A 17,826-nucleotide genomic window follows, 5' to 3' on the forward strand; every position below is an offset into this window, starting at 1 on the left:
ATCATCCAGACAGAAAATCAGTAAGGAAACACAGGCCTTAAATGACACATTAGACCAGACAGACTTATTGATATTTATATCCATCCAACTGCAGCAGAATACACATTCTTTTCCAGTGCACATGGAACATTCTTGAGGATTGATCATATGCTGGGCCACAAATCAAGCCTCTGTAAATTTAAGAAAACTGAAATCATATCAAGCATCTTTTCCAAACACAATGAGGTTAGAAATCAACTACAAGGAAAAAACTGTAAAAAACACAAATACTTAGAGGCTAAGCAATATGATACTAAACAACCAATGGATCACTGAAGAAATCAAAGACAAAATCAAAAAAAAACCTAGAGACAAATGACAACAAAAGCATGACAATCCAAAACCTATGGGACACAGCAAAAGCAGTTCTAAGAGGGAAGTTTACTGCAATACAATCTTACTCAATCTCAGAATCTTACAACCTTACAATCTCAGAAAAGAAGAAAAATCTAAAACAACCTAACCCTACACCTAAGGCAGCCAGAGAAAGAACAAACAAAGCCCAAAGTTAGCAGAAGGAAAGAAATCATAAAAACCAGAGCAGAAATAAATGAAATAGAGACGAAGAAAACAATTGAAAAAAGCCCAGTGAAACTAAAAGCTGGTTCTTTGAAAAGATAAACAAAATTGATAAACCTAAACAAAATTGATAAGAAAAAAAGGGAGAGGAACTCAAATCAATAAAATTAGAAATGAAAAAGGAGAAGTTACAACTGACACCACAGAAATACAAAGGATCATAAGAGACTACTACAAGCAACTATATGCCAATAAAATGGATAACCTGGAAGAAATGGACAAATTCTTAGAAAGATACAATCTCCCAAGACTGAACCAGGAAGAAATAGAAAATATGAACAGACCAATCACAAGTACTGAAATTGAAACTGTGATTGAAAAACTCCCAATAAGCAAAAGTCCAGGACCTGATGGCCTCACAGGTGAATTCTATCAAACATTTAGAGAAGAGTTAACACTTATCCTTCCAAAACTCTTCCAAAAACTTGCAGAGGAAGGAACACTCCCAAACTCATTCTATGAGGCCACTATCACCCTGATACCAAAACCAGATAAAGATACCACAAAAAAAGAGAAAATTACAGGCCAATATCACTGATGAAATTTAGACGCAAAAATCCTCAACAAAACACTAGCAAACTAAATCCAACAATGCATTAAAAGGATCATACACCATGATCAAGTGGGATTTATCCCAGGGATGCAAGGATTTTACAATATCCACAAATCAATTAGTGTGATAAACCACATTAGCAAGTTGAAGAATAAAAACCATATGATCATCTCAATAAATGCAGAAAAAGCTTTTGACAAAATTCAACATCCATTTATGGTGAAAACTCTCCAGAAAGTAGGCATAGAGGGAGCATACCTCAACATAACAAAGGCCATATGACAGACCTACAGCTAACATCATACTGAATGGTGAAAAGTTGAAAGCATTGCCTCAAAGATCAGGAACAAGGCAAGGATGTCTGCTCTTGCCACTTTCATTCAACATAGTTTTGGAAGTCCTAGGCAAGGCAATCAGAGAAGAAAAAGAATGAAAGGAATCCAAATTGGAAAAGAAGTAAAACTGTCACTGTTTGCAGATCCCATGATACTACACAGAAAATCCTAAAGATGTTACCAGAAAACTACTAGAGCTCATCAATGAATTTGTTAAAGTTGCATGATACAAAATTAATACACAGAAATCTCTTGCATTCCTATACACTAACAACAAAAGATCAGAAAGAGAAATTAAGGTAAAAATCCCATTTATCATCCCATCAAAAAGAATAAAATACCTAGGAATGAACCTACCTCAGGAGACAAAAGACCTGTGTGCAGAAAATTATAAGACACTGATGAAAGAAATCAAAGAAGACACAAACAGATGGAGAGATATACCATGTTATTGGATTGGAAGAATCAATATTGTGAAGATGACTATACTATCCAAAGCAATCTACAGATTCAATGCAATCCCTATCAAATTACCAATGGCATTTTTCACGGAATTAGAACAAAAAATTTTACAAACTGTATGGAAACACAAAAGGCCCCAAATAGCCAAAGCAATCCTGAGAAAGAAAAATGGAGCTGGAGGAATCAGTTCCCTGACTTCAGATTATACTACAAAGCCACAGTAATCAAAACAGTATGGTACTGGTGCTGAAACAGAAATACAGATCAATGGAACAGGATAGAAAGCCCAGAAATAAAACCACACACCTATGGTCAACTAATCTATGACAAAAGAGATGAGACTACACAATGCAGAAAAGACAGTCTCTTCAATAAGTGGTGCTGGGAAAACTGGACAGCTACATGTAAAAGAATGAAATTAAAACATTCTCTAACACCATACACAAAAATAAACCCAAAATGGATTAAAGACCTATATGTAAGGCTGGATACTATAAAACTCTTAGAGGAAAACATAGGCAGAACACTCTTTGACATAAATTGCAGCAATATCTTTTTGGATCCACCTCCTAGAGTAATGAAAATAAAAACAAAAATAAATAAATGGAACCTAATTAAACTTAAATGCTTTATCACAGCAAAGGAAACCATAAACAAAACGAAAAGAAACCCCAGAGAATGGGAGAAAATATTTGCAAACGATGTGACCAACAAGGGATTAATCTCCAAAATTTACAAACAACTCATGTGGCTCAATATCAAAAAACAAAACAACAACCCAATCAAAAAATGGGCAGAAGACCTAAACCGACATTTCTTCAAAGACATACAGATGACGAAGAGGCACATGAAAAGATGCTCAATATAACTAATTATTAGAGAAATGCACATCAAAACTATAATGAGATATCATCTCACACCAGTCAGAATATGGCCATCATCAAAAAGTCTATGAATGATAAATGCTGGAGAGGGTGTGGAGAAAAGGGAACCCTCCTGCACTGCTGGTAGGAATGTAAATTGGACAGCCACTATGGACAACAGTATGAAGTTTCCTTAAAAAACTAAAAATAGAACTACCATATGACCCAGCAATCCCACTCTTGGGCATATATCTGGAGAAAACCATGGTTCGAAAGGATACGTGCACCCCAATGTTCATTGCAGTGCTGTATACTATAGCCAAGCCATGGAAGCAAACTAAATGTCCATCAACAGATGAATGGATAAAGAAGATGTGGTATATATATACAATGGAATATTACTCAGCCATTAAAAAGAATGAAATAATGCCATTTGCAGCAACATGGAGGGACCTGGAGTTTATCACACTAAGTGAAGTAAGTCAGACAGAGAAAGACAAATATATGATATCGCTTATATGTGGAATCTTTAAAAAATGATACAAATGAACATATTTACAAAACAGAAACAGACTCACAGACATAGAAAACAAACTTATGGTTACCAAAGGGGAAAGGTGGGTGGGAGGGATAAATTGGGAGATTGGGATCGACATATACACACTACTATATTTAAAATAGATAACCAACAAGGACCTACTGTATAGCACAGGGAACTCTATTCAATACTCTCTATTGGCCTATATGGGGAAAGCATCTAAAACAGAGTGGATATATGCATATGTAAAACAGTTTCACTTTGCTGTACACCTGAAACTAACACAACACTGTAAATCACCTATAGTCCAATATAAAAATTTTTTTAAAAGACATACTGGAATATAACTTACACTTCCATGTGGCTCCTTAACGGACTGGTCCTTGAACATGCAGGAAACAGATAAGTATCATTTTTATTTTCTGGCGCTTGCCATTTCTTTTGTGGTGCTACCCTATCTGTCTGTGGAGTGGTGGAACTGAAGAAGGAAGCAAATTCTGATTTTGGCAGGTCATGTGTTACAGAATTAGAAAAAATGGGCTGGTTTGAAAATTGCTGGGCAAAGCTTTCTCCTTTCCAGAAAGTATTACCGATAATAAAGGACAAGGCTCACGCTGCATTTCAAACTTGGATTATTGCATGTATATACTATAGCGTTCCAATTCAAGTAAGATTCCAGATACTTACTGTTTGCAAGTATTCTCAAACCTATAGTGATTACTTTGCATAGGAATTTTGGCAGTTACATTGTTATGACATAAGGATATTTAAGACCAATTAAGCCTTTTGTAAAAAGTAGGATGAAGATTCTGTGGCCTTTACCTCACCAAATAAATAGGCAAAGTATGTTTAACTGCACTCAGATCAGTTAGTACGGACTCGATTAAAAAACCTTTTTTTTAAGGAATGGATGAATTTGGCTTAATCACAATGGAGAATTTTTCACTGATCTCAGAAGTGTAAAACATGAAGGGTGGGGATGGGATGGGATTTCAGAAGGAAAGGAGGCTTAAATGTGGAGGTTGCCTGTGGGGTGTATCACACTGATTTGCATTGATTTGTTTTGTTCTTTGTAAGGAGTAAGACAGCTCCTTGCCTTGTTGCTTTCACGACTGGGAGGAATAGTGTTTCTTTGATTTAGTCTCCCATCAGCCACATTGATACTGGAATTTGTTCCCTCTCTGCTTAGGTATCTCCATACTTTCTTGGACAATTAAGTGGAAAAGATAGTGCTTCTTTCCCTTATGCCATCATTTTTACTGTACCCAATCTGTGACTTTAGGAGCACCAATGTTTAAGGGTAAGTCTGGGAAGCAGAGAGGGTTTCTTAAATAGGTAAGGGCCTCCTAAGGACTTGGAGAGTTTAGGGAAAAAAAGGGGGAGGATGGGCTTGGGATGAAGAGATTCCATACAGCAGGACATTTTAAGATTACAGATCTTTTACTTATCCAGAATCAAGACATACTGGAGAATTAAAAATAAAACTGCTGAACTCTTTTGCCTAATTTACTATAATGCATATATCAGTAACCTTAGATCCTTTTTGGAAAAAAGAAGTCATTTAAAAATACTCATTCTAATGTAATGCAAGAATATAACATCAGGAAAAGCTCAAGCTGATTAACACAGCAAACCATTTTTTTTTAATCCTGAGTTTCCCACTTTGTAGCTAATTGACTATTTATTTGTTTATTGGCTGCGTTGGGTCTTTGTTGCTGCGCGCGGGCTTTTCTCTGGTTGTGGCGAGCGGGGGCTACTCTTTGTTGTGGTGAACGGGCTTCTCATTGAGGTGGCTTCTCTTGTTGCAGAGCACAGGCTCTAGGCGCACGGGCTTCAGTAGTTGCAGCAAATAGGCTCAGTAGTTGTGGCTCGTGGGCTCTAGAACACAGGCTCAGTAGTTGTGGTGCAAGGGCTTAGTTGCTCCACGGCATGTGGGATCTTCCCGGACCAGGGATCGAACCTGTGTCCCCTGCATTGGCAGGCGGATTCTTAACCACTGCGCCACCAGGGAAGTCCCAGCAAACAGCTTTTTAAAAGCAGTGTTGGTATTTATTTTCTCAAGGCAGTTCGACAGGCTCTGGAGTTATGCCCTCTGAGTTTGAATCCGGCGATGTGTTAGTGCTGTGACAGGTGCAGATCACAGCAGCACTATCTCCTGAGCTCGTTCTGTGCATTTAGAGACCGTTGCAGGGGAAGCATTTAGCATTATTCCTTACACAGATTAAGTAGCGCTCAATAAATCCAGTTGCTGTTATTTCTACCAGAAATATTAGTATGTACACCATGCATAACATAAAGGTAATCATTAAAATCAAAACTTCAAAATCCAAATATAGATGCTAGAGTAAAATCTACTCACTGACTTACCTAGGACTGTTTTGCTTATTAACTGAGGTACCCACGCAAGGCAGGTAAGCGCGTGTGCTGAGTAGGCAGGAGAGCATGCCGGCTCACCGTCCCCTCCACCACCACGAAGGGGTCAAGGTGAAGTACATGCAGATCTGTTTATGAGGCCACCTGCAGCTACTTCGTAAACGTCAGTGTCCTAAGCCCATCTTCCTGGGATAAAGAGGAGATGAGTGGGATCATTCCTTTCATACTGTAGATGCCAGAGCCCATGTGCCTGGACAAACTCCGTATAGTGTGGGAATGGAAGACTGGAGATACGATGAGGCCAACAGATCAGGAAACGACTGCCGGGGAAAAGACAGTTTACTACAGTTCCTTCGGGGAGGGGCACGCCGTGCCCTGGGGCGGGGGCGGGGCTGCGTGGGGAAGCACCCACGGGCCCCACCTCAGGAGGCTGAGGGTAGGGGAGGCAGTGGGGGAGGGGCCTTGCTGTGGTCTCCGCGGGAAGGCACGGGGAAGGCAGGGGAGCACCTGTAGGATGGGCCGGTTTGGATAGTTTCCGCGGGCTCTGGGGCACAAAGACAGTCCCGAGTCGTCCGGAGCCCGGCCCTGGTGTGATCAGGGCAGGTGGAGAGGGGCCTGGAGTGTGAGAGCCTGATAAACGGGGTGGTTAGGGGTGTGGACCCTGGCTTCGCTGGTTTGCATGAGAAGCACGCTCGCGTCTGACTTGCTGACTACGTGTGGGCACTAGCTGGCTGCGCCTGGGAGGGGCAGTCTCTCCACGGCGGGCAAGGCGGCAGAGGACGGAAAAGTCCCGCTTAACATCAATACAACAGGGTGTGGCTTCACTGTCAGCCTGAGCTTCTAAATACGCTGAATGCTGAAGGCGTTTGCCGCGTCCCAGGAAGAGCAGGCTCCGTAACCTGAGGGGATTCTGGGGCGAGCCCCCCAGCTGACCCCTCCCTTCAGCTGTGGGCCTGTTTCCATCGTCCCGCCCGGCAGCTCCCTTGGACGCGCACATTTCGTCCCCCTGCCCCGGAGCTCTTCACTGCCCGTGCCTCCTCCCGTCTCCGGGGATGGCATGGCTTTGCGCCATCTGCCAGGCTGGGGGTCTGTCCACTCAACCCTTCCCGCTCCCTCTTCCCACATGCAGTCAGCCTTCCACTGAGACCTCTTACCCCACCTCATCAGTGTGTCTTGAATGAGTGAATCTGCCCATGGAACTTTCTCTTCGGCCCGTGCTTTCCTGTAGGTCCTCCTGTCTCTGCCAAGATCCCTGTGACTGAGTCTCAACTGGGCTCGTCCTCGCTAGTCTTTTTGTCCTTGAAACCAATTGATTTTTCAACATCAGGCCCCATCAACTTTCTATTGAAAAGCCTTGAATGGCTTCCTGGTGATTATGGTGCAAGTTCAAAATCCCGGGCATGACACACGAGGCTTCCCAAGCAGACCCCAGCCACCCTCCTGACGCGTGACACTCCCTGACTGTGGAGGGCCAGCCATACCTGGCCTCTGGCCGGCTCTCGGTCCACAGCTAGCTGCCACCCCTTCTCTCCTACCTGATGAAGGCCCATCGTCCCTAAGACTCAGGACACGTGTCACCTCCTCTGAGAAGCTACCCCCAGTCCTTCTGACTGTACTCAGACCCTCTTTCCTTCACATCTCCTTAATACTTCTCATCCACCCCCTTACAGAAATGATCTCAGAGTAGCTTGGCTGTTTTTGCCTGTGACTTTTTCATCACATCTTATTCCTTATTCATTACCTCTTATTCCTTATTCATTCAGCAGATCTTTGTTGAGTATTTGCCCTCTACGAGGCATTGTGCCAACTGTTGAGGGTACAGAAATAATAGAGATCCACAAGAATCTAATAGCTTCCGTGGGGAGGATGGGAACCAATGACACAACCAGAGAAACTTACGAATGTCTAATTCCAATTAAAATGTGATACCTGCAGCGACAGGTGTATCGACAAAGTCCTGTGGACACAGAGAAGAAAGAACTCGGCCAGACAATTAGGAAGAGCTCCAGGAAGTAGCATTTGAGGTGGATCTTGACAGATGAGGGCGAGTTTATTGAGATGGAGGAGCAGGGAGAGGTGGGGAAGTTTGGTGATTCGATGGCTCTTCTCTTTCCCTAAGCGCCCACACAAGAAAAATGATATCCACGTGGAAAAATGCTCAAACCGGTTTTCCTTTTTCTCCCTTGAACACTGGAATATTCCCTCTAGGTGCCCTTGATTACGTATCCTTGTGTTTCTCAGTCTTTCTAGTGGCTCAGGGGAGCAGACAGCCAGACACAACTGCCTGCGTTTCTCAAGGTTTGTTAGATTCAGTAAGAAAAGCGTAACGTAGCACATCCCCCCCCATGAAGCTGGAACTCTCTTCACCAGAGTTAACTGCTTAGTTGGGATGAGTGTTCACACTGCCATCCTCTTTACACTTAGATTTATGATTACTTGAGTTTGAGGCAGTTTTCAAAACCTTCTCTACTGGGAAGTTTACTCTATTAATAGGCCTTCCAAAAGTCCATATGCCTCAGTGCCATAGAAATGTGAAACTACCCCTAGGGCCCCAAATATTTCAGCCTTGCTTTTAGCTGTCAAGCATACTTCGGAGTCAAATAACCCTCTTTAAAGGCCTGGCCCTGCTGCTCACTGGTGTGTGCCCTTGGGGAAGTTATCTAACCTCTTGGAACCTTAGCTTCTTTCTTGGTGAATGCAGAGCTTACCTGATAGAGCGTTATGAGTTTAGGATTAATCAAATAATGCAACACGGTGAATGATGCGATTCCTAGTGTGTAGTAAGTACTTAGTAAATGGAAGGTGCCTATTTTTGGTGATGTTATTAATATTATGCTCAGCCAATTCTTATGTGGGCTAGAGAGATGTCTTAGGTAGATATTGAATTATCAGTTACAAAAAAATCAGGCAGCATTAAGAGAGATGCGGTGTGGAGGGTGGGAGAAGCAGGTAATAACCCCTTTATGTCTTTGTATGTTTTATTAAATGTTGTCAAAACACTTTTAAAAATATCACATCATGTGTCATTATAGGAAAGCTAAAATAAGGGATGGGAGCATTTGACATGTTTTCGTCTAACCACTTTGTCTGAATTGAATGCCACTTGGTTTAATTAGTTTATGATACAGCAGTTTCTTCATTTTATTTTCATCCAACTCCAGCTTTTAGTTTGGCAGTCTAAGTAAAATCATGCTTTTTAGTCCAGATAGACACTCATTCTCACTTCTTAGTACTGATATATATTCAGTGTTATTTAGTGTGTCTATGTGTGTTTCCTGAAAGGAAGCAGTGCTGTGTTTAGAGATCAGGATTCTTAATCAGAAATCTAGTTAAGCTGTGAAATTACAATGGAATAGGTAGTTATAGCTAATTTGTCTAGTTTTCTCTTTATGTCTGATCTTAATGTCATAAACAGAAATGTTTGACTAGGTTTCTAGTAAAAAGCCTCTTTCCTTTGTAGGAACATTAGTTGCCTGCATTTACAATTTTATACAGAGCTGTAGAAGTAGACATGAAAATCAGTGGTGCAAAAAAAACCAAAAAAGATACTATGACTTGCTGTTCTTATCATTGAGAATATCGTTTCCTATTTCCTTTGTTCATTTCTGTGCTTTCTTCTCATCTACCCACATAGGAAGAACGTTGGTGAAAAGCACAGAAACCAGTGACTTTTATGGCTGTGGAATTTCCATGGAGAAAAGAGCATCAGAACGCACCTGGACCATCTTTTGTACCCGGCAAACCCTCCACACTCCCTGGCGTGTTCTGTGAATTTGAGTGCATGTGTGTTCAGGGTGCTTTCAGGGAGGAAGCACACCTAGCCTGTAGACGAGGTGGGGAGGGGCGGGGAAGGGGCGGGGAAGGATGGGAGAGAATGTGGAGCAAATGTTTTACAACCTGAACCTCAGAACTGTGATCCTCCAAGGAGAGCGCTACTTGAAGAAAAAAAAAAAAAAAAAAGTCGAATGGCTTCTCAGGGATTTTTGTTTTCCGTGCACATATAAGCCATAATTCCAGTACAGGTGGCAGTATTTAGAGCACTCAGATTTCAGTTCTGTTAAATGTGAAAGAGGGATCGACTGACCATTCATTGCTGTTCCGTAACTAGTGTAAAATATGTATATGTTTATCTTTATTTTTATAATATGCAAATACATTTAAATTTATACAGTTTGAAGCTTCTAGAGTTAGTTAACACTGGGTGCAATATTCTGATGAGAACTGTGCCAAGATGGGGCTGATTTCTTATTTTAGCATAGGACCTTTTGTTTATTCTTTAATTCTTTGCAGATTAAAAAAAAGATACCTATCTCTCTGCCCATGGATTAAGGGTTGGTTCATAGAGTTTGACGATAATCAGCAAGAACTTTAAACATGCATTTCAGATCAGGCAGTGGCTGTACTTTTAAATAAAGGTCCCTGCCTGTAAACTGTTGAGCAGCGTAGGAGGATTTTTCCTTTTCTTTGCCCCCACACATCACTAGTGTTGGGCAGAGTCTTCCTTGCTCCAGGCTTTGTGATGACTGTGAGTTGTTACTGGGTGATAGTCTGATGGAGGCCTGGGGATTAAGATTCTTCAGGGGATGGGGATTAAGGGATCCACAAATCCAAGGAAAAGCAGAGTCTTGCAATAGCTTCAGATAATCAGGAGTCAGTTCTGAAGCATGTAAAGAGCTCTGCTAATAAGTCCTTTCTTTTCTGCCCCCAGAACAGAGTCTGTGAAATTTAGCAGAGCACTCTGAAAGCCCTCCACATCTGGTGTCAGACCGTAAGATAGTGAGTTGCCTAACTGGAGAGCATAAGCCCACATTGGTTATTTTATAAATACAGAGCCTCTGATTGGATGATCTACTGCCAAGAACTAGTAAAACCCTGGTTTTAAAATCTCCGCGAGGTAAAACTTAAAAAGCCAACCAACCAAACTGCTCTCTCTTCTCCTCCTCATCGGGGCCAAGCAGCATCTGCTGCAATAGTAACACATTCTTTGAAGAGTGTGCCTGACTCTGTTTACATCTGCCTCCTCTGCGTGTTGATTGAAAATGTGTAAAACTGTTTCTCACCCGTGTAAGGCAAGAAAAGTGAGTCAGCTGGTATTATTCTTTTACTTCTTCTATAAAGTATTGACTCTTGGAATGCCACAGTATATGACAGAAGTAACAAAGAAGCAAGTGGCTGCATTGTGAAAAATCGCGAATCAATTTTTGTAGATTATTTTGTGCCCCAGGAGTTAACTTTATTAACTCCAGAACCTCAGTTAAACAAGTATGACTTCTTATAATCATAAAATCAAATGGGATCAGACTAGTTCTGCATTTTAATACTTGAATATGACACCTCAAATTTGCATTTTCTTTTGGAACAGTCACGAGATTCACCTTGTTAATCCTTTTGTCACAGTTCTCCTGTGCGTGTGTGCATACGTGTGTGTGTGTGTGTAAGTGTAAACTGAATGGTAACATTTAATTGCTTTATGGATTGGGCATAAAAGTTTTTTCAGTCGGCACAAACAGTTCCTGAACTGTCAAATTAACCGACTTTGACCAGGAAAAGACTTGTAAATGACTTCAGGCTAACTCCCCAGGGGACCATATTAAATGAAAAAAAAAAAAAAAAGCTCCTTTGGGTGACATACCCTGCAAAGTATGTGCTCTTGTCATGAACATAGATGCCCACATTCTTAATATCTGCTATTTTTGGACAAGTGATGTTTTGTGCTGTCATCTGAACCCTAGAGAAGCAGTATAAGAAGAAATTTTGGTGTCACATGTACTTTAGCAAAAAGGTCATCATGGTAGAGGGTCATGTGACCAAAAGCAGCTCCAGAAAAGCTTGAGAACTTGCTTCACGGTTGGGGGAGGGTCGGAGATACAGAAAACATTCTGCTCTATAGGAATTTTCTTCATTTATGCAGGAAATTCCATTTTCTCTTTCAACACCTGGGAAGACTCAGCCGGGGAGGCTGACAGGCAATTCATAAGCACAAGGGGAATCTTTTCCAACCAAGTCGTCCCTGCCTCGCAAACAAAAGCCCTCCAAGTTTGTTATGGTTTCTATTCCTGCATCTTGTGGTATCAAAACCACTTCCTGGAATTGTAAAAGCGCTGCCAGAATAAATGTTTTTCCCTCTTCCAAGAAAAAAACGACAGTGCTCATTTTTGACACTTGTGCACTGGACTCTTTTGAATGAATAAAATGGAAAGGGTTTGGTGTCATTCCTGGTGGGGTGTGTGTTCTTTTTCATGCCACAGTTTGTGAATTGTAATTGTGGTTTCCTATTTAATTGTCATAACCAGGCAGAACTTTAAAAAAAAAAAAACAAAAAAGTTTAATAAAAACACAAAGAAATGGTTAAGCAGTTATATTTCCAGAGTTGAGTTATTTCTGTCTGTTTTTGTTTCAGTTTTATCAGTTAGGAACTCACTATATTCCATTTTTAGTTCTGAAGGCACTTTTGAGCCACAGGAGGTGGATGGCAGCAGCTCTGGTTGTGGACTGAGCTCCCAGGAAGGAAACGAATGAATCTGTTTCATACTCTGCCTCCGCCTTCAGGCTGGAGGGTCAGGTCTTGAATATCGGCCGTTTCTTAAATCAGAACCTTTTTTCAGCCATCTATGTTCCTATCAAAGCTTATAAAATTATGATTGGTTTGCAAGTTCCCTTCTCCTGGCCTTTCTTTGCCCCGGGGGAGGGGGGGGGGTCTGTATTTGCTGGCTGAAGGGGCTGACCCTTGGGTACTGGGTCAGAGACTTTATTCCCCCGCTTTCTGTTTGTTTGTTTGTTATTGTTTCTAAAGGACTGTTGAGATAAGGATAAGGAAAGGAAAAGCATGTGGCTGCTTCTTGCAGAAGTAACAGCCTCTGGGGAAGGACCTGGTGCAGACGAGCCGTGCCCTGAGGCGCTGGGGCACTGGGGACACAGGGAAGAAAGGGCCCCCTCCACTAGGAGGGGCCTCATTGAGACTCCTGAGAAGGCAGGTGAAGCCACTGGGTGCTCTGAATCCATGTCTCCCTCTGCCAGTGGAAAAGCTGAAACCACGTGCTGATCAGAATTTTCCAGAGTAGCGAAGCATCCCAGTGTTCATAGCAGCACTATTTACAATAGCCAAGACATGGAAGCAACCTAAATGTCCATCGACAGACGAATGGATAAAGAAGATGTGGTACCTACAGACGATGGAATATTACTCAGCCATAAAAAAAGATTGAAATAATGCCACTTGCAGCAACATGGATGGACCTAGAGATTATCATACTAATTGAAGTAAGTGAGACAGAGAAAGACAAATATCATATGATATCACTTATATGTGGAATCTAATAAGAAATGATACAAATGAATTTATTTACAAAACAGAAACAGACTCACAGATCTCAGAATCAAACTTATGGTTACCAAAGGGGAAATGGAGGGGGAAATGAGAGATTAGGAGATTGGGATTGACATATACACACTACTATATATAAAATAGATAACTAATAAGGACCTACTGTATATATAGCACAGGGAACTCTACTCAGTATTCTGCAATAACCTATATGGGAAAAGAATCTGAAGAAGAATGGATATATATGTATATAGCTGATTCACTTTGCTGTGTACCTGAAACTAACACAACACTGTAAATCAACTATACTCCAATAAAAACTGTCTTTGAAAAAGTAGGGAAAGAAGAGGTATGCCCCCCATGGACGGGCTGGCTCTTACAGCTGTGTCCAGGTAAAGCAAAGTCCTCAGGTTCAGTGCCGCCACTAACCCTCCTGAGTTGGAGAGAACACAAGGAGCGTCAATTGCCACTTTGGGCCTCGCCTTCCTTTACCAGGAAGCTTGGGGTTCTTTAAACTTGCTAAGTAGGTCACAGACAAGCAGACGTCCCTGGTGACACTTTGAAATGCATTATTCATCACATACATGTAGCCTTCCCTCTCAAGGCTATGTCTCCTGTTTAATTGTGAGCTCTTTGAAGTAGATTCCTGGTTTGCTTTGAATACAGTGTCCCACAAGTGGTGGATTCAAAAGCTCAGGGTTTCCCTTGCCCGTGAGTTACCCGGCAGTCCTGGGAAGGAGGAAGAACATCACCTGGCAGAACTTGCACTGTTGCACCCAGTAGGGAGGGATGCAGAGTTACTGGAAGAGGTTTAGAAAGCACATGACCCTTTAAAATCTGGGTTTGACAGCATGAGAAAATTCCCCTGGTATCAGAAACCCTATTTGAATATTTAGGCTCAAGAAAGAAATATCTTCATCTTTATACACAAGAAATAACTCATTATTGCCCAAACGGCTCCATGAAACATTTGTGTCTCCTGAGTGACTAATAAATATTCCTCTGTAAAAGGGTTCTGAGAACTAGTAAGTTTGAGATAGCTGCATTTATAAAGCTTAAATTTTTGCTGCAGGATTCAGAACCGTTTAGATGCTGAGATAAATTGTGAGTGTCCAAAAGGGGCACAGAATGCATTTCCACAGGTGCTGGAGTGTGGAGGGATGTCTGTGGACATTCTCTGAGACCAGTATTTCCAAAGTACAGGATGTCTACTGCCAGTGAGACCCGGGGCACTTGTAGGTGAGGCAGATGTAGGCCCAACCAATAGAGAATCCCTTTTCCTTGGAGGCCTTTTATTTTCGTAGGAGGTGGGAGTGCACGGTGGTTAACAGCACCCCTCCAGACCGCCTCCGCTTGAATCCTCACCATGCCATCTAGTTACCTTGTGCCTCAGCGTCCTCGTGTGTAAAATGGAGAAAACCATCTACCTCATACAGTTGTGATGAATATCAAATGAGCTTCTATGTGTAAAGGACTTAGGACAGTGCTTAGTACCGGTCATCAAATACAGCTAATGTTATTCTATTAATGTGCATAGTTCTCTTTTTTTTACCGGGAAAACTGGTCTCAGGTTCTGAGTCTTTGACTGTATCTTACTAGAATTCTTAACATTGTTTGTCTTCATCATATTTACTAACTGGTTATTCACACTGGTGATAAAACAGCTGCTTTAAAAATAAATGCATTTAGAAAGAAATACTTCAAATGTATGAAAAAGAAAACTACTAAGTGAATAAGTGCAGGTGGTACACAAATATAGAAAAAATGGTGACGATATGGCAAAAATTATGAAGATGGTACATGAGCATCTGGGTAACGTAATGGAGGGACCTCTGGGACGCAGCCTAATGCCAGCTACAGAGGGACCAGGCAATTTCCCCGGAAGTCTGAAGGACCTCCCCCACCACAAAAGCTTTTAAAGATACTTCCCCCAGTTTTAAAATTTCTGCTAGAAAATTGTACAGAAAGATTACAGAAGAATGATTATTAGAAAGTGAATATTTCTTAAATTTGAAATTTAAAGTAAGTTCTGCATTCTTAAATGTTTCTTTCAGTGCAGGCGAACTTTTCATACAAATACAACTCTGAAACTCGGGAAAATCTGATTTCTGAAAATGTTAATGTGCTTTCGGAAGCCCTTATAGGTATGACACTTTTTCTCTGAATATTTTACTGAAGCCAGACTGAAAAAGTGAACTCACATGTTTCACTCATCAGAAATCAAAGCAAAATCTCACTAACCAATTTAGTACACATCGAACAGAACAAATTGCTTGGATTCATTTTATAGACACTCAGTCCTTGAGAAATCATGGCATGAAATTAAGCTGGGTACAGGCCACATGCCCAGTGAGTGCTGAGGGGTAGATGTAATGCCTGGCGACCCAGTGACACATTCACCTTCTTTTCTCTCTTGCCCCAAAAAGCATGTCAAGATGGCAGCTGAGCTCAGTGGAAATTCTCCCCAGCAAAATAAAGTGGGGAAAATTGTTATTTTTTTTTTTAAAAAGAACAACAAACAATTATTTTTAAATCTCTGACAAGGGGCTTCCCTGGTGGCGCAGTGGTTAAGAATCCGCCTGCCAATGCAGGGGACACAGGTTCAAGCCCTGGTCCAGGATGATTCCACATGCTGCGGAGCAAATGAGCCCATGCGCCACAACTACTGAGCCCGTGCGCCACAACTACTGAGCCCACATACCACAACTACTGAGGCCCGTGCACCTACAGCCTGTGCTCCACAACAAGAGAAGCCACTGCAATGAGAAGCCCACGCACCGCAACGAAGAGTAGCCCCGCTCGCTGCAACTAGAGAAAGCCCACGTGCAGCAACGAAGACCCAACACAGCCAAAAATAATAAATAAATAAAATAAATTTATTAAAAAAAAAAAATCTCTGACAATTGTCCTGAGGACATACAGCAAATGGAGAAATAGTCATTCCAGAAAATCTACGAAATATAAGCTCAGCCAGCACCTGTGACCTTTGAGCCATGACCTCCCTAAACCCTCCCCGCCCACAGCTCCATGTTCTGGAAATGCTACCCTGTGCCCTCTCTTCTAGGCAGGCGTGGCCAAGAAGATGGAGGTTCTCTCTCCTGTCAACGCCCCATCTGGGGCTATGGTTTCACCTTGGGAGAGACGGGCTGCCCGCATCTCACATCCTCCCCAGTACTTTATTGCAGAAGCTCTATTCCAGGCAAGAGTGGCCGAGAGACTAGGGCCTCCTTGCACTCGTAGGGCTGAAGCTCCACCGCAGGCAGGACAGGCCAAGGCTACCGGGGGCTTGAATGCTCCTGCCCCAGCTCTCAAGTAGGGTGGAGATTCCACCCAGGAGGAGCCAAGAAGACAAGGGGTTACCATTTCTGCCTCCCTCAGTGCCCACTTGTAGAGCAGGGGTGTCACTCCCAGAAAAAGAGGGTCCCCACCCTCAGTTCCAGTGCAGGGCACAGGGGTTTGTCCAGGGGCAAGGCAGGCCATAAAGATGAAGGTCTCCACCGCTCTGCCTGAGGAGGCTGACTTCCTTTGGAACAGAGCCCAGAGAACTGCATACCTAAGCGTGTTGTCAAAAGCAATGGCGATCCGGTGGAGAGCATTAAAGGAGACTGGTGGGGCTTCCCTGGTGGCGCAGTGGTTGAGAATATGCCTGCCAATGCAGGGGACACGGGTTCGAGCCCTGGTCTGGGAAGATCCCACGTGCCGCGGAGAGGCTGGGCCCATGAGCCACAACTACTGAGCCTGCGCGTCTAGAGCCTGTGCTCCGCAACAAGAGAGGCCGCGATAGTGAGAGGCCCGCGCACCGCGATGAAGAGTGGCCCCCGCTCGCCACAACTAGAGAAAGCCCTCGCACAGAAACGAAGACCCAACACAGCCATAAATAAATTAATTAATTTAAAAAAAAAAAAAAAAAAAAGGAGGCTGGTAGCTCCACGGTGCAAGTAAAACAGCAGAGCGCCCGGAAGTTCAAGAGAACCAGAGAAAGAGCCCAGGAAGTGTCCTCCTGGGATCACAGTCAAGCTGGGGGCGCTCAGGCTGCACCACTGAAGAGTAATCAGAGCAGGACATGGGACAGACTTCAAAGCATCCCCAAACCAACACACAGACCCACCAACACAGGGCAGAAGCTTCACTGGCACAACACAACCTCTGAAAAAATACTGACTGAACAGTAGTACTCCAACCCAGGGGGCTACTCCTAGGAAGCCAAGTTTGTAACTAAAAATCACACTTATTCCTGGGATCCTGGAAGACTGCATGTCCAAGACGGAGCCCTCTCAGGAGTGATCAGAGAGGGAATTCCAAGCTCCTAGTCCCTGGCTGAATGTGGAGCCAGAAATGTAAATTCCCTGAAGTGTGATAGCAACCTACAAGCTAGACACACATCCAACAGTAAAGGGTAAGAAGCCAACTGAGGAAGGGGCTGAAGCACAACTTTTGACCAACAAGTGACTTATGCAGAACTGGAGCAACCCCTTGGAAACTAGGCTAAAAGATAAAAATAAGGGGGAAAATCTGAGCAGGGACATCAAAGAACACCCCCCCCATAAAGGAAATTATGTAAGTAGTGATAAAAACTGTATAATTGCATATATCTTCTCCTTTCTTCTTTTGACTGGTTTAAAACAATTGCACAAAACAATATATAATATGTATTGTTGGTCCCATAACATAATGATAATAAAAGCACAAAGGAGGCGGGTAGGACTAAGCTGCATTGAAGTAAGGAAATGATACCAGATGGTAACTGAAATCCAAAGAAA

At 42.6% G+C, this 17,826-nt stretch overlaps 1 protein-coding gene across 3 annotated transcripts in view; it reads left to right on the forward strand.

Moving 5' to 3' along the window:
* MFHAS1 (multifunctional ROCO family signaling regulator 1) overlaps positions 1–12,097 on the forward strand; it is a 132,321-nt gene extending 120,224 nt beyond the window's left edge. For 2 of the 3 annotated variants that reach the window (XM_082444602.1, XM_082444603.1), the window contains one exon: positions 9,377–12,097. In XM_082444602.1, coding sequence (XP_082300728.1) covers positions 9,377–9,410 — 34 coding nt within the window. In that variant the 3' untranslated portion in view covers positions 9,411–12,097. Of the gene's footprint in view, positions 1–4,558; positions 4,670–9,376 lie in introns of all 3 variants that reach the window. The other variant, XR_014258322.1, reaches the window with a different exon arrangement.
* The last annotated feature ends 5,729 nt before the right edge of the window (positions 12,098–17,826 follow it).

This window comes from Balaenoptera physalus, assembly GCF_965194825.1.
Source record: "Balaenoptera physalus genome assembly, chromosome: 21".
NCBI classification, from domain to species: Eukaryota; Metazoa; Chordata; class Mammalia; order Artiodactyla; family Balaenopteridae; genus Balaenoptera; species Balaenoptera physalus.